Raw genomic sequence first — 25581 nt, forward strand, 5'->3', positions numbered from 1 at the left:
AGGGTGGGGGTGAAAAGCAGTGACAAAGGGGGTGGTTTTAAAAATTAGTGTATGTACGGTATATTTAAAAAAAAGTAGCGTGATACAAAATTAAAATTGGTATTTGGAATCTCCTGTAAAATAAAGAAACGTGCATAATTCGTTTTCTAAAAATCCACTTACAGCGAAGTGTTAAAGGGGTGTAATTTTAAAATGAGAATATCTACATTATATCTCTAAAACTTAACTTGATACAGACGTGAAAATTGGTAGGATTAACCTCTTTTAAAAATAAACCAACACGTCTTTCTTTCGGAAAAAAGTTAAGAGGAGATAAGAAGGACTGAAAATGGGCTTGATTTCTTTTTATTAGGATATTGATATCTCAAAAACTGAAGATGTTATAGACAGTAATTTTTGTATATCGAATCTTCTTTAAAAATGGAGAAGCAAGTATATTTGGTTTTCGGAAAATACACTTAAGGAGTATTGTGAAAGAGACTGAAAATGGGGTCGAATTACTTTTATGAGGGTATTTATATTTCAAAACTAAAGATGTTACCAAAATAAAATATGAAAATATCTCAAAAACTGAATATGTTACAGACGTGAAAATTGCTCTTTGGAATATCCTTTAAAAATAAAGGATAACGTATTCTTTTATTTTAAGAATATCCACTTAAGGGGGGTGGGAGTGAATGAATTGAAAAATGAATTGAATTCGTTGTATGAGGATACTTGTATCTCTTAAACTAAGGATGTTACGTACGTGAAAATTGGTGGTGAAGAAACACGTATTTTTGGAAGGGGATTGTAATCTACTTAATGCGGGTGTAAAATTAGTTGAATTATTTTTATGGGGATACAGATAAGAAGTGGATTTAAAACAGTACACCTCAAAGAAATTTTTAACTGGATGGGGACGAGGCGTGAGGAATGGTGACAAATATATGCGAGAGACGGCAAGGTCGCTTAAATTTATTTATTTATTTATTTATTTATTTATTTATTTATTTATTTATTTATTTTTTTACTGTGAGGTGTATGCGGGGCCCCTTATAGGCCCGAGCCCGCCCACATTGCAGGTCCTATAGGCCTTAATGTTACGCCGCTATGTCGACCCTACTTTTAGTGCAACTGTGCGTCGTTCCAGCGTGATCAGATTGTAAATTTCCACAATCTCCTCGCTTATTCCCGGACAGCACCTTTTCCCGGACACTCGTAACGTCTGTGTGGTTTGCATTTGCAATAAGCGTCAGACGTGTTTCCGAAACAGTTAACTAGATGGCAGCACCCTCTTGCACTAGAGTAAAACAGTAGTGAATGGCAGGACTCTCGCGTTTCTTGCTTCCGACATTACAAGGTTCTTAAACACTACTAAAGGTTGGGCCCAGCGCGAGACGAGCTGCTATTGGTTAACGAAATGACGTCACAGAAGGAGCAAAGCAGCCAAGCCCATAGCGCGCAGTTCAGTAGGAATCTCATAATACCAGCAAACATTACAGTTTCTAAGAACTAATTGCACACCAGACACAAAGTTTACTGCTGTTATAAGATTGAAAGAAAGTACAGCATAGTAAGTTTCATTATTTCTGTTACGAATAAGACGTAAATGTAACGTGACGGCACACTGACCAACGCTCGAAATTTATTAACAAATCCAAGTTCCTCTACTTAGTTTGAGGAAGGCTACGTGCTCTCAAATCTGTCAACATAAATATTTAGAGATACGAAATGTTTGTAATATTAAATGTTGACAGCAGAACTTCCGTAATGGAACTACCGCATGTTAACACACGATATATGACTCACTTCCGCAGATATCGAGTTTAAAGCTTAACAAATATTATAACAGCAGCAGAAGTAAGTTCATATTCGAAACCTTGCATAGATATTCCTACTTTTTAAAATTAAATAAGAAAGAACAGGAAAAACACTTAATTAGAACACAGTCCTACCTGTGAGATCAGATGTCATGAAGTGGTTGCTTTTGAAGATAAAATCCACTGCCGTGCCTTTCGCCGATGAGCTGCTATGGATTTTTCAGTCCTTGCCCGAATGTTCATTTGTCGTATGCGTATAAATGTTCTCGTCCTAACATACATTTTTACTATTTCTGGTGGTACAGCGGGGAATTTACTACTAATTATTTGACACACTTTGCGTATAATATTAGGTATGCGTGACAGTTCAGCACGTCCGTGAAAATTAACTCAAATTTCTTTAATTGGTTTAGCCATTCTTCCGGTGGAACGAGTAGACCTCCCCGAGATAACACTTCTATCCATCCCACAGAGGCTGTACCAGAAGATATGGAAAGCATTTCCCCAGTGGGATTTCCCATTGACCTATCATATTTTCTTCCACGGTAGGCGATGTAGCCGGCGAGGTACCGAAATCCCTCTGCTGAATAATCAGGTGTCGCTGTAGATTGCGTGAATCATTAACGGCACGATTTTCTATCGCAATGTCCCGAATTTCTGTCTCACCTTCAATCATGCGTAATGCTTCAGACTTATCCGGCAGTAAATATACAAGTTTAGATGTCAGTATCACATTATCAGTTTCTGAAATCACTGCAGCTTTATTGGATAACGGAATATTTTCTGAGTTCGAGCCCAGAAGTAACAGTCTCAATCTAAATTTCACCTCGGTTGGTAGCGGATGTTCATAGAAATTCCCGAGTCCTCTTATCTGGGAAAATAAATTTTCCAGACAGTCTTGGTTTAATCGAGCAGTCAAAATGTACTTTATGTTGAGATATTGGAGGTCACTAAAAAGGCCAAATAATGAACGGATGGTCGTCATAAAACCTTTCTGAAATGGGAGCAATTGACTCGATTTACCAACACAGAAATTTCCCACGCAGATATATACACTACAATTATACTATGAACACAGAAATGTCATTCCAGCTACTATTACACTCTTCACGCAACTGACGAAAAGAAAATAACTGCACGAAAATACAGTAGGCCACTATATAAACCAATAGCAATATACGGAAAGAAACTAAGTATAGATATTACTTGGAAATCCTTTCTTTATAAGGCAGACAGCGATAAACAACGAAATAAGATACACGTGCGGTTGTATGCTACACAGTCACGGTGCTCCTTTGATGAAAACTGCGCAGCCAATCTGGGCCACCCGTGCGACATTATCAAAAGAAACACGGTAAAACGCGCCTCCTATACCTTTCCTTGACTATATATTTATTCTGATCTCTGTTTGACTTAAATTAAGAAAATTTACAATCTGAGAGTAAGATAATCTCTAGTATTGAAGATGAAAGGTTTAACCAAGCAATTTGAGAGTGGTAATATGTTGGTCACGGGACGTGTGGTCATGGAGCGAAATTTGAATGATCGACAGACTTATTCCTATTTCCGGACGCTCGATTTTTCCCAATTCCAGACACCCAATACATGCAGACGATATACTCCAAACTGGTTAATTGTGCAGGTAAAATAGACCACCGGCATACAGTATATAAAGACATAATTATTAAATATCATTACCCTTTTACGTTTGATAACTTTGGTTCTCAAACTATAAATTCATCTTAGAGGGGTGCCAAATACAAAGGCGTCTGAATTCTTCTTCACATATCAGTAAAGTACCGCTGTAGATACATTCTGAGATGATGAAATTACACAGTAAACACAAGGAAATGAGTCTCTACTTGAACCCCGTCCTGAAAAGTTAAAAACATAATAAGGGCAATAAATGTTCATGTGGCATTTGTGGCATTGATTATTTCAGTGACGTTTGTGCACGAATGGGATCATGGATTCAGTGCGATCTGTGCTAAATATGGTTTCGCGAAGTATGTGTGGGAACACCATGAAAGCGTGGTATTGTGTGTGGCAAATGTGTTGTAAAACAATATGAAATGTAAATAGTAATGTACCGTGCATGAGCTGAATAGTGGGGAACGACCGTCGTAACTGGTAAAAATATATAATGTCCGGGAAATGGCACAATATGTTTCAGTGATGTCCGGATTTAAGAGCACCTGTTCCAATTATAAGTTACTTAGTATATTTTAATTATGGGGTCTAACATGATTATGTTTCTATTATATATGTCGTTGTAGGTTCCCTATTTGGCTGATGATGGCATTCATTATGCCGAAACCAGTCCCATGTAATAAATAATAAAGTTGTGATAAAAAAATTCCTACATAATTTGTATTGAATTGGTGGCCGCTCTTACCTTAATTATTTGCATTGTGAATCTCGATTCAATACGGAAGAAGCAATGTAATTTTTGATGTTGAATTATAAAATATTGTTTTATGTACGTATGTAATATTATATAAATGTTATTAACCCCAACTGTACGATTAAAGCATATAATATGTAACAGTATATATTTACTGCTATGTGCTATACCCAAAAATATCTGAATCGTCCGGATATAGCGCCGCCTACCCTATTTTCATCTCATGCGTGTGAATAATGTGTCTTGAAAATTTGGCCATACCTTCTTGTTACATCCTTATACAGAGCACCCATTATCAAGTAGATTTACAGAATGTCATTCTGTAAATTTGGACATCAATATTCCACGGAGATAGTAACTGAAACAATTGCTACATTGCCTCGTTATTTGTATTTAACTGGGAACTTGTATATTTCTGTGCCTGGAAAAATTATTTGACCGGTTGTATATAAATTAAATCTAGGTCAGAAAGATGGCTTTTGAGACATTTTAAATTTGATAGATCAGTCCCAAAAACTTAAAAAAATACTTTCCGACTAACGTACACTAACTGGCACCTCCTAAGATATGTTGTTGTTGTTTGAGTCATCAGTCCATAGACTGGTTCGATGCAGCCGTCCTTGCCACCCTATCCTGTGCTAACCTTTTCATTTCTACGTAACTATTGCATCCTACATCTGCTCTAATCTGCTTGCCATATTCATACCTTGGTCTACCCCTACTGTTCTTACCACCTACACTTCCTTCACAAACCAACTGAACAAGTCCTGGGTGTCTTAAGATGTGTCCTACCATTCTATCTCTTCTTCTCGTCAAATTTAGCCAAATCGATCTCCTCTCACCAATTCTATTCAGTATCTCTTCATTCGTGAATCGATCTATCCATCTCACATTCAGCATTCTTCTGTAACACCACATTTCAAAAGCTTCTATTCTCTTTCTTTCTGAGCTAGTTATCGTCCATGTTTCACTTCCATACAATGCCACGCTCCACACGAAAGTCTTCAAAAACATCTTTCTAATTCCGATATCAATGTTTGAAGTGAGCAAATTTCTTTTCTTAAGAAAGCTCTTCCTAGCTTGTGCTAATCTGCATTTTATGCCCTTACTTCTGCCATCGTTAGTTATTTTACTACCCAAGTAACATTATTCATCTACTTCCTTTAAGACTTCATTTCCCAATCTAATATTTCCTACATCCCTTGCCTTCGTTCGACTGCACTCCATTACTTTTGTTTTGGACTTATTTATTTTCATCTTGTACTCCTTACCCAAGACTTCATCCATACAATTCAGCAACTTCTCGAGATCTTTTGCAGTCTCAGATAAAATAACAATATCATCGGCAAATCTCAAGGTTTTGATTTCCTCTCCTTGGACTGTGATTCCCTTTCCAAATTTCTCTTTGATTTCCTTTACTGCCTGTTCTATGTAAACATTGAAAAGGAGAGGGGACAAACTGCAACCTTGCCTCACTACTTTCTGGATTGCTGCTTCTTTTTCAAAGCCCTCAATTCTTATCACTGCAGACTGATTTTTATACAGATTGTAGATAATTCTTCGTTCTCGGTATCTGATCCCTATCATCTTCAGAATCATAAATAGTTTGCTCCAATCAACATTATCGAATGCCTTTTCTAGATCTACGAATGCCATGTACGTGGGCTTGTCCTTCTTGATTCGATCCTCTAAGATTAGACATAAAGTCAGGATTGCTTCACGTGTTCCTACATTTCTTCTGAAGCCAAATTGATCTTCTCCCAACTCAGCTTCAACTTGTTTTTCCATTCTTCTGTAAATAATACGTGTTAAAATCTTGCAGGCATGAGATACTAAACTAATGGTGCGGTAGTTTTCACACCTGTCAGCACCAGCTTTCTTGGGAATAGGTATAACAACATTCTGCCGAAAATCAGATGGGACTTCTCCTGTCTCATACATCTTGCACAATAAATGAAATAACCTTGCCATGCTGGTTTCTCCTAAGGCAGTCAGTAATTCAGAGGGAATGTCATCAATTCCAGGTGCCTTGTTCCTATTTAGGTCACTCACAGCTCTGTCAAACTCTGACCTCAAAATTGGGTCTCCCATTTCATCAGCATCAACAGCCTCTTCATGTTCCAGAACCAAATTATCTATATCTTTACCTTGATACAACTGTTGGATATGCTCCTGCCATCTTTCTGCTTTGTCTTCTTTCCCTAGAAGTGGCTTTCGATCTGAGCTCTTAATATTCATACACCTACAATTCCTTTCTCCAAGTGTTGCTTTGATTTTCCTGTATGCAGCATCTACCTTTCCCAGGACCATACACCCTTAGATATCTTTGCACTTCTCCTTCAGCCATTCTTCCTTAGCTACCTTGCACTTTCTATCCTCTTGATTCTTTAATCGCCTGTATTCTTTTCTGCCCTCTTCATTTCTAGCATTCTTGTATTTTCGTCGTTCATCAATCAGGTCTAGTATCTCCTGAGTTATCCACTGATTCTTAGTAGATCTTTTCTTCCTTCCTAACATTTCTTCAGCAGCCCTACTGACTTCATTTTTCATGACCCTCCACTCTTCCTCTCTAGTGTTTCCTTCAGCCTTTTCATTTAGTCCTTTTTCAACATGTTCCTTGAAGCAATCCCTCACACTCTTTTCTTTCAACTTGTCTAGATCCCATCTTTGTTCATTCTTTCCTTTCTTCAATTTCTTCAACTTCAGATGGCATTTCATGACCAACAAGTTGTAGTCAGAGTCCACGTCTGCTCCTGGGAAAGTTTTGCAATCCAACACCTGGTTTCTGAATCTCTGCCTAATCATAATAAAGTCTATTTGATACCTTCCAGTGTCTCCAGGTCTCGTCCACGTATACAGCCGTCGTTTGTGGTGTTTGAATCAAGTATTGGCAAGGACTACATTATGATCAGTGCAGAATTCAACCAGCTGACTTCCTTTCGTTCCTTTGTCCCAATCTAAATTCTCCTACCGTACTACCTTCTTTAAGATATATAGCAATTAAAGAGACGTATAACACATCGTTAGGCACTTGTATCAGCCAACGGTAAAGGCTGCCATAATCCGTGACCTCTGCACTAAATTGCATAGATTAGTTGCCTCTCTGCTGGGTCAAGCTTCTAAATTTTTCGACGTCCTGACGGAGAATGATACCGTTATCTTTCAGTGTGAACCGAGCACACCTTTACCACTTTGGACAGGTGTTTATTATTATTATTATTATTATTATTATTATTATTATTATTATTATTATTATTATTATTATTATTATTGTTGTTGTTATTATTATTATTATTTGGTCTAACTGCTGCGAAATTTATCCATTAATAACACAGGGTTTTAGTTATGCTTGCTCTACTTTCTTGGTGAGTGTCCTAATTCCGTGTTGGTTATTATTATGTTAGGAACATCGTATTTGTGAGGTTATGTAATAATAATATTTACATGTTCCCCTTCGTGCAGATGTCTGATATTACCTTCTCATTCTCATCAGTAGCTGCACACCTTATTACAATTATGAGTGCGCTCTTTTGCGAGTAGAGTCACGATAATATTACAAGAACTCCCTAGTTTCTGTGTTCCATGGCTTCCTACTGCTAATATAATGAAATACAGATGAAAACAGCAGCTCTTAATTAAGCCTCTCCTTATTTCAATATACGACTGAGGACTGTTTCCCCCTCTGGAATTTATTAGTAAAATAGAGTACGGTAGCGTAAGACCTTCGGTAATGTACTTAAATGATGTAGTTTACTAGCTAGTCATACGAAATGCGTAAGTGATAGGTCTATATCATTCTGCGGGGAAAACACTGACAGTAAGGTTATTTAACCAAGGTATTATTGAGCAATTAACCTTTGACTAGTAGCATACCTATTTGTAGGTTTTTGACCATAACACGGGTGGATCTACTGACAAGCGACTGGCTAACAAACACACATACTTGGAATAACAAACAATTACAAAATATTATTTCTTTTATCCTTTGATGATTACAATAATAATAATAATAATAATAATAATAATAATAATAATAATAATAATAATAATAATAATAATAATAATAATAACTGCGCCTGCAGTACCATTTAGTGGACTGAATAGCCTAATGGTGCTGTTGCTAGTCCCAAGCTCGGGTAAAGGAGGAGGATTGGCATCAGGAAGAATATTCCGCCGTGAAACAATTGTCGAGGCTATCAAGGCCCTCTGGGGCTAACAACCTCCGTTGTACTAAGGGGAAGAACCTTTTTTCTCCCCAAAACCTAAGCACATTCCTCAACTGCTCAACTTCAAGTATAATGGTCAAATCAGACGGAAAATATACTGCAGTTTGTAACCAATCCTCCGGTCCTCAGTGGACCGGATGCAGACCAACGGATTCTGGGGAGTCTGCACCCACATGCTCAAAGGAGAAGTCGGAGTCTCCTGAGATAATTGACACACACAAATTCAGTTCCAAGCATCCAAATTTATTTGCAACCTTCAACGCTATTTCACTCCTCAAAGTAGGTAAACTCAAACATCTAACGTATGTACTCATGAAACATCGAATATCAAAAGCTGCGATTCAATAAACGCGTTACTCAGACGACGTACCGTTTGAAACCCAAGGTTTGAGTGTATTCAAAAGCAAAACAGATACAAAAACACCAAAGGGCCTCTACGTTTTGGCACTGGTTTCATCGTAAGTCGTATGGTTCTTGGATAAATCACTAGCTTTATCCCTATCACCAATAGATCGTCCACTCTTTCAGTTAAATGTGCTAATAAAACATACACCTTGGTAAATGCTCACGCTCTAATCAGGGCTGACAATAAGTATGATCTAGAAATTGTTGTAATTTTCTGGGACAAATTAGATTATGTCATCAACATCCAAAGTGGCAATGAACGGAAGTATGGGAACATAGTTGGTGATTACCCAGCACATCTGAGAACGTAGCAAAATGGAGAGCGTTTAACTGAAATCTGTGGGAGAAACAAGCTTCTACCGAAATCCATGTTTTAAGACCTTCCACGGAAGCAGACGACCTGGACATCTCGAAATCCATTACTCGGAGAATTTCAAGTTGACCACGTTGCCATCTCAGCAGGGTCCACCAAAGAAATTCGGAATGTCAGAGTGCTTCGAGGCATTAACCTCGACTCTGACCATTACCTCTCCAAAGTAAAGATCAAGTTTATCCCGAGGAACACACATGGCCTTTACGAATCCTTCGATGTGACACCGAGAAACATTAAGAACTTCAAACCGAATTCTTAGAACAAATCTCCTGTCTTTCATCACCAGACCTCGAACAATAAGAATGTTCTCTTGAACATACAGCTCTTATAATCGCACCTCAAACGAGGAAACCCAGACACCTTACGTGGAATTCTCAATGCGATGTAGCACTCAGTGACCGACAGCAAGCCTGTCTACTTTGGAAATCGCGTAAGATACCGGTACAGCAAGAATACCGCCCGAATCATTAGGAACACCAAAATAACTTTGTACAAGAACGAACTGACCAACATTGAATACAATTTTCATAAGAAGAATTCGAGAAAGTTCTACCACACTATCAAACGGAACCTAGCCAAATGCAACCCGTTAAACCTATGTTTCCGTGATCCAGCCACTAACCAGTTCTCCCAATGGCGGACAAAACTGTTAGATCATAGAAAAATACTTTGAGTCCCTTCTCAACTGTGATCCACCACAATCGACTTTTATCCCTAATCTAATTCCAGTTCGATCCAACCCTGATTCTTCCCCACCAGACATTTCTGAACTTCAAGAGATCATCACTTTGCTCAAAAATAATGAAGGTCCGGGTGAAGACTCACTGATCGCAGAATACTGGAAATTACTGGATGAAAATAAGCTACAACCCCTCCTTCAAACTATGCAATAGATTTGGAAGACAACTCAGATACCATCCAAATGGGTCACAGCTGTTATTCATCTCCTTCATAAAAAGGTGATAAATCAGATGTCAATAATTATCGCAGCACCTCTCTTCCTACTGTTACTCATAAAATCCTTTCTAAAGCCTTATTTACTAGAGCCGTAGAACAATTTGACTCACAAATAGGTGAATACCAAGCCGGCTTCCGAAAATACTGATCCGGTGCAGAACAGAACCAGAATCTAAAAATGAATATCACCTACCTGAAACTCAGAGCCAGAATATGTGTCATCACTTTTGTTGATATCCAGAAGGCGTATGACCCGGTTGACCGCACAACCCTTTTTCAAGTTCTCCAAGAATTTGTCCTAGACAATAAGACCATTCAAAATGCACTCACTGATACGACTTCCAAAGTGAAATTCAGATCTGAGATCTCTGAAGCCTTTCAAATCCAAAGAGGAGTTGGGCAGGGAGATGGATTATCACCCTACTTGTCACATGTGCTCTGGAGAGGGTCATCCTCAAATGGAGAAATGTTCTTCAATCTAAAGGAATTCCTAATGGAGTTCAAACAGGCCTAACTCCTAATGGTATTCATATTGACTGCCTTACTTTTGCAGATGACCTAGCTCCCCTTGCTTTCTCTCCTGAACTAAATACACAACAAATCAATTACCTGCATGAAAGCGCAGTTAATATTGGCCTCAAAATTTCCTATACCATAATCCACTTCATTTCTAAAATCATACATGCTCCATCATATCTTCTGACTACCCACGGTAGAATCTTGAAAGTGGAAATATTCCAATACCTTGGTGAATAGGTTGAATCCAATAATTCTGAGAAGTTCGCCGTCTTAACACGTGGACAAGTTTGAAACAGACTTCCGACTCACTCAAAACATGTATATAACAAAATGTTCATCTCTCGAAATGCGAAAATTCTAAATTTTCAGACTGTAATTAGACCTGAAGCATTATATGTAGCAGAATATTTAACCCTTCGAACGCATAGCCTACTTGAAAAACTGGCATTTAAGGAAAGGAGAATTATCCGAAAAATTCTTAGTCACAGTCTCAACGATTGTGTTAACATACTTCGGAGAAACTTGGAAAAATTAAAACACAATGAAAAGGTATCAAGCGTAATCCGAAAAATAAGGATAACATTTCATTCACACCTCTTCAGATTGCCAACTGAAAGAATCTGTAAACGTTTATTATCCTACTTCAGAAGTAGAACGATTCCTCCCTGGTTGGCGGGAATCGGTAAAGGTCTTTCGAAGTATGTGTGTATGTTTAGTCCTCAGCCCGAAGGCTGATTGGATCCTCAACAGCTCCGCCATCAGCTGTCATAGATGGCCTGGGCATCACTGAAGAGGCGTACTAGGGAAATGAGGAGTGAGGTAGTTTCCCGTTGCTTTCCTCACCGAGCCAGAAGTTGCTATTACATATCAGTCTGCCAAGCCCACTGAAATGCATGCATCAACCGACCCTATGAGCAATATTTTCACACCATTCATAGCAGGGACTGGCTGCAGAAGGAATGGCATTACTAGCATCACTCATACCTCAGTCACTTTCATTTTGTCAAATCCAAGGATAAAGCTGAGACAGATCAATGAAAGTAACAAAATTGCTCTAGCCCATACCAGAAGACATAGTGCACTGTAAACACTACATCTTGCCAGCAAAGGCACTCGAAGTATGTAATCTCAGAAAAAGACATTCAACTCCAAGGAGCACGCAAACACAAGCTTAGACAGGTTCACCAAGAAGAAGTCCCAAATAGACTGAAGCACGTCCATTCTGATGCATGGAAGAAGGCAAACTGCGAAAGGATGAAAACTTGTTGGGCCCGCAAGAAGACAAACAGTTCTGATCACGCGGTCCTTAGTGGCCCTAACGATGAAGAAGAAATAATGATTATGATTATAATAATAATAATAATAATAATAATAATAATAATAATAATAATAATAATAATAATAACCTTAAAATATATGTGTAACGTCCCTTTGCAAACCATAGAACGTAAGGATAGATATGCACAGAAAATGATATGTTTTACCTTGTTCTTAGCGGCAGCCTGTAAATAAAGGAGGTCTTTCCAAAATAAATGGAAATTATATACTAATTGATCGATCATACATTATTGCGCGTCCAGGAAACTCACTTGAGGTTTACACCATTTAGATTTTTAATCTGGTATACTTTACTCTTCCAAGATATTGACTGCCTCCCTTGATAGTCCAGAAACTCTTTCATATTCTCATAGATTTTATTTGGTGTTTGATGACGTCATTCACTTCACAGAATGACGGCCAGTGTTCACAATTTGTTGGAGTAATCATACAGTATATATTGACGGTTATCAATTCCAAGCCATTTATCATCGAGACAAACGTGTAAATGAGACTGGTAAATGAACCCTCTTCATTACTGGTATATCGGAGTGATGACACAAAACTAAAGCAATTTATCACAATTAGTACACTCTTCCTGATGATTTCATTTGTCATCGAATGTGAGAGCAAACGTTATTTTGGTACTTCAAGTATTACCACCACTCTCTGATCAATCAGACCATAACAGGAAACACAGAATGATGTAATACCAATGCGCAGCAAACAAATATAAATCTAATGCGTTCCATTAATTCCACCCAGGCAAATAAATAAAATACTATAACCACACCAGAACAGCACTGTTGGGAGTCATTTGATCAATTGTTGTTATTCTTATAATATCATTGTTATCATTATTTATTTTGAACACTTTCATGATAATGTTATTCAAACAATTGATGAGATTTTAAGAAATCAAAGCACAAAAACCTTAATAAATACTATATTTCTACACAGAATTTGAACCCATAAATTTCCCAACAATTTCAGTCGTGCCAATGACCACCGTCTTCTGCATGGGCTTGTAGAATGTAGATGTTGTTGTTGTCATCCAACTTCTTCGGTCTTTTCACCGGAGTTTTAGGTATAGCAGTTGTACTCGAAAGGATGATTGGTACAATTATCACCTCTTCATAGTGACATAGTTTTTTAATATGCCCTACAAGTTGTGTATACTTGTTCATGGAAGTTCTCGGTATTATTATTATTATTATTATTATTATTATTATTAGTATATGCGAATAATCACATTAAGACTACGCAAAGTACTTTTGAGGCGTGATTTACCTTCCTCTGTGCCCTTATTTTTTCATTCTTTTACTGCGAGCTTCCTTTCTGTCTTCAGACATGGTTGTTCCAGTCTTCTTCTTTGGTCTTTCCTCTTGGCCAACTCGTCTGATTGGACCTTATTTCTTTGAGGCAATTGGACGGGCCCACACTACATGCACTTTCTGCGTCAGGAACTCCTACTGCTGTTGGAGGATGTGCCCTTGCACGATACTTTGACGATGTGATTGCAACAGAATGGAGCTCCACCACATTCGACTTTGCCCGTTCGTAACCATCTGAACGAGGACCTTCCAGGGAAATGGATAGGACGAGGAGACCCTGTTTCTTGACCCGTCAGATAACCGGATTTAACGCCGTTAGGCTTTCCCTTGTAAGGACATTTTATGAACGTCGTTTACACTCAAGTGTCGGAAAACCCCTACCAGCTCCGGCAACTCACGGACGCCTGCCGAGCAATTACACCCGAAATGCTTCAGCGCACAACGATCTACTGGGCACCGGGCTCGAATGTGCATAAACCAAATATGTCATCACATCGAGCATTTGCTGCGATAAAACATTGTCAAGGCAGTTGTGTGTTTATTATTTCCGGTCTGTATGTGTCCGGCCTGGTAACTAATCAGCCCTTCTTAGGGCCAAAAGCACATTCACTCATACACAATTTGGATGGATCGTCGCCATAAGACATATCTGTGTCGGTGCGACGTAAAGCAAATAACAAAAACAAAAATTCTTGGAAGCGGGTATTGAAGTTACATTGCGTGCGGTACGTATCAATCAAATATTTCAAAAATGTTTTGCCTACGCCCCGGACTCGAAACTCGCATCTGACATGTAAGCCCGCACCGCCACGCCTTTACCAACCTCACTACGGTTCCGTATGGCACACTGCGCAGCTTACAGCAAATATTAGGTTTATTGCGGTGACAATACCAGTTTAGTGTTTCGCCGTCGTGTCAGGTCCATATGATCTGAAAGACACACGCATGTCTTCTACTGTTTAATACGAGTATAACAGTACGGCGTCCTATCATGGTGAGGCGGTAAATACCAAGATATCCTGTTGTGTTGTCTGAGCATACCGGCAGGGCAGATGTTTTCAGGTCGGAATGAATATTGTGGGTTGCATAAAACTACATTGGAGGAGGCGGCTGTATCATATTGTATATTCTCAATTAGTTACTGGTTCTATCTGGATTATCCGCAATTGGTAATTTAATTGCGTTACCCTTTGTTTATCTTAATTTATCTGTTTTCTTTATCTGTACAGCTTACACCTTCTTACGAAATAATATCAATAGCTTTATTCGATTTCACTCATTTCAGAACTCCCTAATTCAGAAATACATCTCTGTTTGCATTTTTTCGGAATAAAACATTCAGTTTATTACTCTCTATTGAATTTTATCTCCCATTTAGGATACTTATGTCAAATTTTCGGAAATACTTGTTCTTTGCTAAAATGACCTCATAGTAAAAAAAATTGTAACTAGGATAGCTTTCCACCCTGTGTGTCTATTCCCTTGTCCGAACAAATGTGTCTCCAGCAATGTAATACTGAATTTATACTTATATATAGTGTAACCTAAATTCAACAATTTTGTGACTGGGAAATGAGAAGAAAATCTAATTTCTATTTTGATACTGGTAGTAATGTAGGTGTCCGCCTCTGTGGTGTAGTTGTTAGCGTGATTAGCTGCCACCCCGGAGGCCCGAGTTCGATCCCCGGCTCTCCTACGAAATTTGAAAAGTGGTGCGAGGGCAGTAACGGGGTCCACTAGACCTAGGGAGGTCAACTGAGTGGAGGTGGGTTCGATTCCCACCTCACCCATCCTCGAAGTGGTTTTCTGTGGTTTCCCACTCCTCCTCCAGGCAAATGCCAGGATACTACCTAATTTAAGGCTACAGCCGCTTCCTTCCTCTTCCTTTTCTATCTCTTACAATCTTCCCAGCCCCTGTTCAGCATAGCAGGTGAAGCCGCCTGGCCGAGGTACTGGTCCCCATCCGCTGTTGTATCCCCAGACCCGATGTCTGACGCTCCAGGACACTGCACTTGAGGGGGAGAGGTGAGATCCCTCGCTGAGTCCGAGGGAAAAATCAACCCTGGCGGGTAAATATATTAAAGAAAGAAAATAATGTATGTAGGCCCATATAATGTTTTCGCGACTTCCGCATGCGTAAGTCTAACATTACATTATGATAATGCAGGACACAGTTTATTTAGCAGGACATAATTATAGGCCTTTATGAGATCAATAAACACCAGGTGTTTACTTAGTCTGGCCATTCGCTTCTTCATCAGTTGTTTTATAATGAAAATACGATATTGCCCTCCACGAAAGCCACTTAGCACTATGTCATCAATTTGGCTTTCGATTATCGTTTTAATTATCTTTCCATATAACCATGAATGGAGTTGCTAACTCTCACTCCTCGATAATTCGATGATACCTTGCAACGAAAACCCTAGGTAAACCGTAATGAAGTTACGCTCAACAAAAGCCATATGGATTACGAGAATGGAGAAGAAGGAAGGGAGAAAAATCAAAATATTCAAAGCAGAAACACATTAAGAAGTAAACTTACCCGGAAACAAGAATATATTTGGGGAAGCTAGCTGAAAACCAACCCCATATAAAAAAGGGGGGATCACAGGGATAACGTAAGGATGATTACTAAATGAAAAGCACCTGTTTACCAAAATCAGAACTATAACTATCTTAGGAAAAGATTACCCAAGAAACAATTATCAGGTGAAAATGTAAGAAAAATAAGTAAATCAGAGAAACGAATATGATATAGAAATTTCAAATGTCTTCTGCTTCTTTCACTTAATCTGTATACACTGCGGAATTGGTGTTTCCCTCGGACTCAGCGAGGGATCCCACCTCTACCACCTCAAGAGCGGTATCCTGGAGAGTGAGACATTGGGTTGGGGATACAACAGGGGAGAATGACCAGTACCTCGTCCAGGCGGCCTCACCTGCTATGCTGAACACAGGCCTTGTTGGGTGATGGGAAGATTGGAAGGGATGGACAAGGAAGAGGGAAGGAAGCGGTCGTGGCCTTAAGTTAGGTACCATCGCGGCATTTGCTTCGAGGAGAAGTGGGAAACCACAGAAAACCACTTCCAGGATGGCTGAGGTGGGAATCGAAACCTCCCCTAATCATTTGACTTCCCGAGGCTGAGTGGATCCCGTTCCAGCCATCGTACTACATTTCATATTTCGTGGCAGAGCCGGGAATCGAACCCGAGCCTCCGGGAGTTGCAGCTAATCACACTAACCACTACACCACAGAGGCGAACTAAAATGAATTAGTAAATTATTAATAACTACGTCGGTGCACCAACATTATTTAATTTTCACGAAATGTAAACTTTCTCGAATTTCATTAATTTAAATGTGGGACGAATATCTAGCGTGAAAGAACGTGAGGGGTTTATATCATTTTCTAGTGGAAGGATAACACACATGGAACAAAAACATAAGTTAAAACATAGATCCAATTCATCAGTCCAATGTAATGGGAGCGTAAGAACCACACTAAAGAAAACTATTAAACACATGAAAACAGAGCCCCAAATATTAAAAAATTAATCACAGATCACACAAACCAAAATCCAAAATAAAATCATATTTATCAGTAAACAAACTAAATCAAATCACATGGGCGAAAAAATAGTAATAATGCCAGACTCAGTAAACCGTTGCGTCCATACACGGAGAATCAACTACGATCCATCCATATATTAAAACAAAAACAAATCGGCGTCCCCCCGCGAGAACAAAAAGAAGAGGTCAAAACCATGTAACAATGACATAATTACATCACAGAGCAAAATTGCTATTTGCTTTAGGTCGCACCGACACAGATACGTCCTATGGCGACGTTGGGACAGGAAAGGGCTAGGAGTGGGAAGGAAGCGGCCATGGCCTTAATTAAGGTACAGCTCTAGCATTTTCCTGGTGAGAAAAAGGGAAACCACGGAAAACCATTTTCAGGGCTGCCGACAGTGGGGTTCGACCCAACTATCTCCCGAATACTGGGTACTGGCCGCACTTAAGCGACTGCAGCTATCGAGCTCGGTAGAGCAAAAATGGAGGGAGGACAATGCAACAATGAGAAAGAAAGGAAATAATATAAACCCTCGAAACACTCCACTAGAAACGCTCAAATCCCCACGTAATACAGGCCTTAATGGAGATATCATTCTTTTTAAAGTTACAGTTTAATCATAGGTTTCAAAATAATTACGATGTTTAAACATTATAGCATCCCAAAATATAACTAGGCATATCCTTCTAAATGACATATATATGTGAATGTAATTAATTAATATACTACAAAGGGCACTAGGAAAGTTTTGCAATGTGAGTGAACGCTTTAAACTTTTTCAAAAATTTTCACCGCACTCAACACACTTCTCCATACGTCGAAACCAGTCACTGAACCAACTGTGCCAATTTTCTTTGGTTACATTTTCACACTGTTGATCCCATGCTGCCAGAAGCTCCTCGTCGGATGTAAAACGCCGCCCTTTCAGCTTCATCTTCATTTTTGGGAAGAGTGGGAAGTCACATGGGGCAAGGTCAGGATTGTATGGAGGGTAATCAAGCACAGTCAACCCTGATCTGACAAGAACATTCATTGTAACATTAGCACGATGTGCTGGAGCATTGTCGTGATGCAAGAGCCAAGTGTTGAGTCGTGACTTTGGACGGAGCTGCTTGAGAACCTGGATGACCTGAGGCAGACAAGTCTCACCGTTCCAATTCGCAGTAACTGTCCTTTGTGTTTCTAGCACTACCCGAGTCAGGATGCCCCGTTTAGTAAACAATACTGCAATCATCTTTTTTTCAATGCCCTTGACTTTCGCATAGTCACAGGAATACCCTCATCTTCAAACAGCCACACCTTGTTCAGGGATTTTGCTGGGTCATCGTAATAATAAAGCCAAGTTTCGTCACCTGTAACGATGGTATTGACGTTACGCAAAGTCCCATTTTCAAACTGTTTTAACATTTCTCGGCAACATTTCACTCGATGTGCCCTTTGTTCCTCTGAAAATGAATGGGGCGCCCAAAGGGAACAAATCTTTCTAACATGGAGGTGGTCGTGTAGAACTGAATGAATAGCTGGTGCAGGGATGTGGAGGGATGTGGAGGGTCTCTTCTACCTGCCGATATGTCAACCGCCTCTCTTGCTGCAACATTTTCCTCACAGCTTCAATGTTTTCCTCAATCACTGATTCAGACGGTCGCCCAGAACGAGGATCGTCTTCAACCCAAAATTTCCCCTCTGGAACTCTTTGTACCAGCGGAAAATTGTTGTCCGATGTGGACAGTCTTTCCCCAGCACAGGAGTCATTTCCTTCAGGCACTGGTCAACAGTTAATCCACGAGCAAAATTGTAGCGGATAATTGCGCGATATTCAACTTTATACCACACTGACATCTTAACTTGCTTTCAATCCCACTGCTTGGTAACAACTGGTGTGATGGTCGCGCTTCGCTGTATTCTAGACCGGTTTTCACCCCTTTTTCATCCCTCACCATAACTGTGGTGTCCAGTCAACAGTTTTTGGGTATTGCATAGCTTTCCTAGTGCCCTTTGTAATTTTTAAATTAATGTTTTAAAATATCTAAAGCGAACCAATAATAATAGACTTTAAATTTAAGAAGCAAAAGGGAGGGGATGGTGATTTACACAGCTCATGAGGTCAACACGAGGCAATTTACGGAATCAAAGATAACGCAATAAAGTAACAAACCACAACGGAAGGACCAAAATATGAACCCCGAAAAAAGAGGGCAAGAAAAGCCATATCCACAAAAAGAACAAGAAAAATTATTAATAACAGCAGCACCACACGAAATAAAACAAGAAATCACAATAAACCCACCGAAATAATAATAGGAGAGGGAAAATAAATTTTGGAAAAGTAAAATAAATATCAAGTAACAGGTCTAAACAATGTACAAGTAATTTGAATATCACCAAAATGGTGCTCAAATGGCGTAATAAAATGAGAATGCAAAACCAAAAATCACTCCACTAACCCCACATAAATAATTTAAACGACCAGTAAAATGGCAAATTGTATGACCCAACAAAATATTAAAAGGTAGTACTTACGAGTGTGGTGAGGAATTTCATGTTAATTTACCCGTACTGACCTATGCAATGGTGGTCACCGACAAAAATGAACAATACTAACTACTACATTTACATTACATGTACTTTTAAAAATAGAAATATATCCCTAAACGAGATTCTTAAATCGGACTCATCTGATTCCCACGGAACGTTCCTTCATCTTGCCAGACGATGAGAGAGGCATGGTTTGAAGCGTCCGTACACAACCCTGCTCAATGGAAGGCAGTCGTTTTCAGTTGGTGACCGTACGAGCGTTAGCATCGGGCGAATCACGTGCACTCTGGCGGGAGAGTTCGTACACGAGACGAGTAAGTCAGTTCATTACCAGATGGCGTCAGTCTCCACAACAGACACATACAGCAGATACAGGCCCCAACGAAAGGATCTTTCACACAAGGTACTTGACGAAGGGACATAGAGTCATACTTAATATGAGCGGAAGAAAATGTAGATATTCAAACGCTTGGGAATTCAACTTGATGTGCCATTCAGACACGTAATTTAGAAAACCGCATTTTATAGTGGAGAGTTTAATTTCTTATAATGAGCTTTGTCGCGCATTAACATTACATTCCTCACCGCCTGAACTTTTCAATCCCATGTTTGCAAAAAATTTGCTTAGTCTGTTCTCCATTTTGAAAGAAACATACGGAGTTCTAAAATGAACCTGCCCCGTTTTAAACGAGCTCAAAATCAAGTCTATCTAGAATTGGTGACATCCATTTTCCATCATTTTGTGAGCAATTCTTTTTATCATGGAAAACAGTCTCATCTTCTATTCTTACTGTTACAGCCGAGAGTTAAATTTCTTCTTTCTTATTTAGAGGGAGTTCGGGACAGTTTTCTGTGAGCAACTCATACTGTTAGTTTCTCCACTGCTTGAGAGGTATTAAATTGATGAGGTATCTTTCCTCCTATTCCGTTCTTAGTGATTTGAAAAATGGTCTGGCTCCTTTCGTAATGATCAGCGAGCTGGTCGTCAGTTAAGAGGGCCCTAGGTTCGATTCCTGTGTCGTGTATTTTATCAATGTTTAGTTATTGTAATTTCTCTGATTCTGGGACTGAGTATTTGTGTTTGCCTCAACACACATTTTCATCGGCAGGCAACCCATACATTACTAACAACTACGAACAACCACAGAAACACGTGATAGTTAATGCATCCCTGCACGTAGGAGTAGCGGGCTGAAAAACTGGGATGAATCCTAACAAATTGCTGACACCTAGTAACTGTGAAAAGTTATGAAGAAGTTATTATACCTACTATATAAGCTTCTCTTGACCTAATCCTCCCAATATTTTCTTCAGTTGATCCGAACCTTCTTCCACACATGCTTCATTTTCTGCTCTTTTGCTTCTTCTTCTTTTTTTTTTTTTTTTTTTTGCTAGTTGCTTTACGTAGCACCGACACAGATAGGTCTTATGGCGACGATGGGACAGGGAAGGGCTAGGAGTGGGAAGGAAGCGGCCGTAGACTTAATTAAGGTACAGCCCCAGCATTTCCCTGGTGTGAAAATGGGAAACCACGGAAAACCATTTTCAGGGCTGCCGACAGTGGGGTTCGAACCTACTATCTCCCGAATACTGGATACTGGCCGCACTTAAGCGACTGCAGCTATCGAGCTCGGTTCTTTTGCTTTCATCATGTTTCATTATTACATTTAGAATATTGCTTTATTTAACATTTATATCAATGTTCCTCTCACTTCATTCTGTACCTCTTTCAACATAGGACATCTTCAGAATATTTGAATATTCAGTGAATACAAATGATAATGTGGCAAATGACATGAAATAATCACATTTGCGCGCACTCTAATTCCACCACTCGGCTGTTACCGAACATTCTATCAAAGGGAAAATGTAATACCTAACTGATTAATCATGAAGACAAAGAGTGATCCTTACTTTAAATTCTGGTAGCTCTTCTAAGCTGTAATTAGCAAGTAATGTGTTCTAGAATCAGTGATGGCATGATTAACGTATGTCTCACTAAAGGTCAAAGTTGAGTGTCATTGTTATTATACTATTCTTCATAAGTGCATGGAAACAAATAAAAATATAGAATATTTTCCGAAAAATTCAAGAAAGCCTAAAGTGTAAGATATATTTCAATAATGCCATTGGCTTTAAGCCTCACTAACTACTTTTACGGTTTTCGGAGAATGCAAAGTGCTGGAACTTGGCCTCTGATATCCAGCGCTTTTATCAGTCTGAGCTACTCACCCTTGCTGATATATTTCAAATTACCCCCGGAATGGATGCATCCCAGTTCACATCACATGCAGCATCTAGGCTCATTTGTATGTATAAGAGGCGGATCGCCATTTCGAATGACTAGGCCTTGACGTGAGGAGATCTAGCCGGGCTCCAGTTTCGAATTAGTAGGACCCACCCTGCTAGCTAATATTACAACCATTCAGAGGTGAGTCAGGCGCGGATTGGCTAGCTCATCTAGCACCATGACTATTATTACCCGTTACGTCACGGGAGGCTCCTCGGCAATGTAAAAAGGGACCCGACGGGCTAGAGCATTCGATTTTCAGAGAGTTCCGGCGGCTTCTTCTCCTTCGAAGAATCTCGAAGGGCCAGGCTCCCTTTAAAAGTCATGCCGGACTATTCTAACGTTTCACTGAGGGGCTCAGTCAGACAGCGACGGAGACCGAAGCCGTGCAGTCAGTGAGATAGTGCTATGAAATGTGAGTACTGTTGTGACAATGGAACAGCGTGCTACAGTTTCGAAGGGGCGCTGCTTGTAGACTGAGGGAAGAGTGCAGCTCAGCAACAAGGGATGTCCGACTCGTTGGCTGAATGGTCAGCGTACTGGCCTTCGGTTCAGAGGGTCCCGGTTCGATTCCCGGTCGGGTCGGGGATTTAACCTTCATTGGTTAATTCCAATGGCCTGTGGGATGGGTGTTTGTGCTGTCCCCAACATCCCTGCAACTCACTCACCATACGTAACACTATCCTCCACCACAATAACACGCAGTTACCTACACATGGCAGATGCCGCCCACCCTCATCGGAGGGTCTGCCTTACAAGGGGTGCACTCGGCTAGAAATAGCCACACGAAATTAAATTAGCAACAAGGGATAACGGAAGATGACTGTCAAGTGTGCGTGCGAACTCTGTACCGCGTACAGATCTGTGTAACTGTGTAGCACGTGCATAAACTGTGGCTGTTATTCAGTGAATGTATTCGTTAACTCTCCTAGGGTTCCAGCAACAATTATAGGAGTGTGTGTGCGTGTGTGTGTATGTGTGTGTGTGTGTGTGTGTGTGTGTAGCGTAACTGTTTTAGCTCACAGGTTTCAGGGTGAAATACAGGTGTTGCTTAACTGTGATAACTAGACATGGTATCTTTAGGTTTTTACCTGTTGTTTTCCTTAAGATACTATCGAACCTATCTGTGATAATTATCCTTATTATCGATTCCCGGCCGGGTAGGGGATTTTAAAATTCATTGGTTAATTCCAATGGCCCTGGGGATGGGTGTTTGTGCTGTCCCCAACATAGTTCAAAGTCCCAGTTTTAGACAGTGTGCCGGCACAATGGCTATACGTCGGAGGAGGCCACACACCTGGTTGCCGGGATACATGGACAAGCAAAGGAGGTATCAAACATCCTCCATCCCCGGACCGCTTACGAGGAGTTTGTGGGAGCGCTTGACTAACATTACGGTGACCATCAGCTGACAGCTGCCTACCGAGTCCAACTAAGGAATAGAACGCAGCTCGCCAACGAGACGCCACAACATTTCACCGCCAACTTTGGGCCCAACTAGCCCACAAGGCTTTGGAAGTGCTGCCTCAGGATAACATTTGATGGGCTCAGCGACGCTGACATTAGTCAAAGGCTAATGCTCAGCATAATATCAGGGGGTTCCTGACAGTAGCTTCGAAGGTGAAGGCAGTGAAAGATTCCGAGGTACCGTCACCAAAGATACAGGCCGGTAAGAGGGAGGACACCTTCGAAGGTCGTCCAGTAACAGAACAGCGGCGGACGCATCCGCCGAGACTCCGAGGCGCCCGCGAGATCACATATTGGAACTGCGGCGAGCATGAACTGCCTAACAAATAATGTATATACCTCGCGTCTCAACAAGTCACAGCAAAAAACACATAAATTTTATTAAAAATAACCCTTATTACCACAGATGCTCGGAGTTATGGGACCCCTCTGTACGATTTTCCAAATAGGTATCCTGTCAAGTTTCAACATTTTGACTGTCTTCGAAGTATAACCTTTGCCTACGTTGTTCTTTATGAAATACTCGTATGCGTTATATACCAACCGTTGACTTTGCTTACCTAAGTTTTAGTCCCCTTTCTTTTCTCGCAAAACGACTACTACTTTGTTGAGTACCCCTCGCGGGCACGGAACCAGTACTCTTCGGTCGAGTATCACTGCTACTGGTGCTCGGTTGAAGATCGTTTGACCAGACGAGTTGGCAGTGCGGTTAGCGGCGCGTGGCTGTGAGCCTGCATCCGGGAGATAGTGGGTTGGAATCGCACTGTCGGGAGCCCTGAAGGTGGTTTTCTGTGGTTTCCCATTTTCACACCAGGCAAATGCTGGGACTGTACATGAGTAAAGGCCACGGACGCTTCCTTCCAACTCCAAGACCTTTCCTATCCCATCTTCGCCATAAGACCTATCTGTGTCGGTGGGACTAAAGCCACTAGCCAAAAGAAAAAGAAGATCGTTTGCGTGCACTGGTAGATTTAATTTCTGGTGCGTTAATTTCCACGTTTAATGCCCATGGCCTCCAAATCATTGCGTGAAGGTAAGTGAAAAGCAGCACACTTCACAAATAATAAATAACTAGCTGATATACACGTGCTTCGCTACGTAATTCTACATTGTATTCAGAATTCTGGGTTAGATACTGTACACGTTGTGAGCAAGAATGTATTAAATTGCATAGCACTTAACTTTACTCTAGAACGCGACCAAAAGTCTTTCCTCATATGAAGACAGGATTAGGGAATTTTCATTGAAATGGTAGGCCCACTTGCCTACCATCAGTCGCATTACGATGACGTCAGTAGGAACGGCGCGATTAAAAGAAATGCTTTCATATGAAATACTCGATCAAATGAAGAACCACACGTTTTTTCACTTTTAACGAACAGTACTACGCTGCCGATCTAGCAGTCGAAATTTCCAGAGCTGGAATGACCAAGCCGCAGACAGCAGTGATTCGTGAACACTCTTCGTCTTTCTTCGGCGGGAGGGGGGGTGTCAAATAGCGGAGGGACCCTGGGCAAAATCTATGCCATTTTACTAATCTGTTTCCTAGGAGTACCCGATGAGTCGGAGAATCTCAATTCATTACACTCGCGGCGGAAAAATCTGACTTGGAGGCAAAATTTTCCTCCGCCAGAAGACAAACCCCCTCTTCACTGCTAATTTGGCTACTACTAACTGTGCCTCTGCCTTAAGTGTGCACACTGCTCATTCAAAACAGCGCGTCATAGTAGGGATCGAACAGCTGGAATATTATGATGAACCAGTGCGTTACGTACCACCAGTATCAGAAAATGTATGAACCAGAGGAATGGCATGCTAAATAAGAAAGTTTTCTAACTCACCAGCTATTTCCCGCCAATATTCAGTCAGGCTGTTGTACTCGGTATGCACCAGTAATCCCATATATCTGAGCTGAGCGGCAGCATAAGAGACAAAGAACATCACAACAAACAATGGTCAATGTAACGTAATTGTTGATCAATGTTATGCGCTTTCGATATTGTAGGCCTTTACATTTAGTTTTCTTCCGACTCTGAAATACCATTTTTATCATAGTTGGTACGGTAAAACTGAATAAAACATAAATGATCGGAAACTGTGTTCTCTATAACTTTTGTTATGTAGTACTTTTCGATTGGACCAATAAAATACGTGGACCTACACAATTTCAAGGCGCCTTCCCCTAAACTACAATTTCATCCAGAGTGAATAAAATTGCTTAGACTGTAGTTTCTTATTCCCCGACTCTATATACCGATTTTCATTAAATTCTCTTAATCCATTTTCTCGTGGCTCGGCGTTGATATGGACTTAGCAACAAAAATACAAATTCACGAATATCTCTGTTATCATAGCCGGTACGGTAAAAATGTATA

General features: G+C 40.3%; 1 protein-coding gene across 1 annotated transcript in view; it reads right to left on the reverse strand.

The window, feature by feature from the left end:
- LOC136875739 (hemolymph lipopolysaccharide-binding protein) overlaps window positions 1–19480 on the reverse strand; it is a 443365-nt gene extending 423885 nt beyond the window's left edge. The window contains exon 1 of the mRNA XM_068228201.1: window positions 19435–19480. Coding sequence (XP_068084302.1) covers window positions 19435–19455 — 21 coding nt within the window. The 5' untranslated portion in view covers window positions 19456–19480. The remainder of the gene's footprint in view (window positions 1–19434) is intronic.
- Between the last annotated feature and the right edge of the window lie 6101 nt (window positions 19481–25581).

This window comes from Anabrus simplex, chromosome 1, assembly GCF_040414725.1.
Source record: "Anabrus simplex isolate iqAnaSimp1 chromosome 1, ASM4041472v1, whole genome shotgun sequence".
NCBI lineage: Eukaryota > Metazoa > Arthropoda > Insecta > Orthoptera > Tettigoniidae > Anabrus > Anabrus simplex.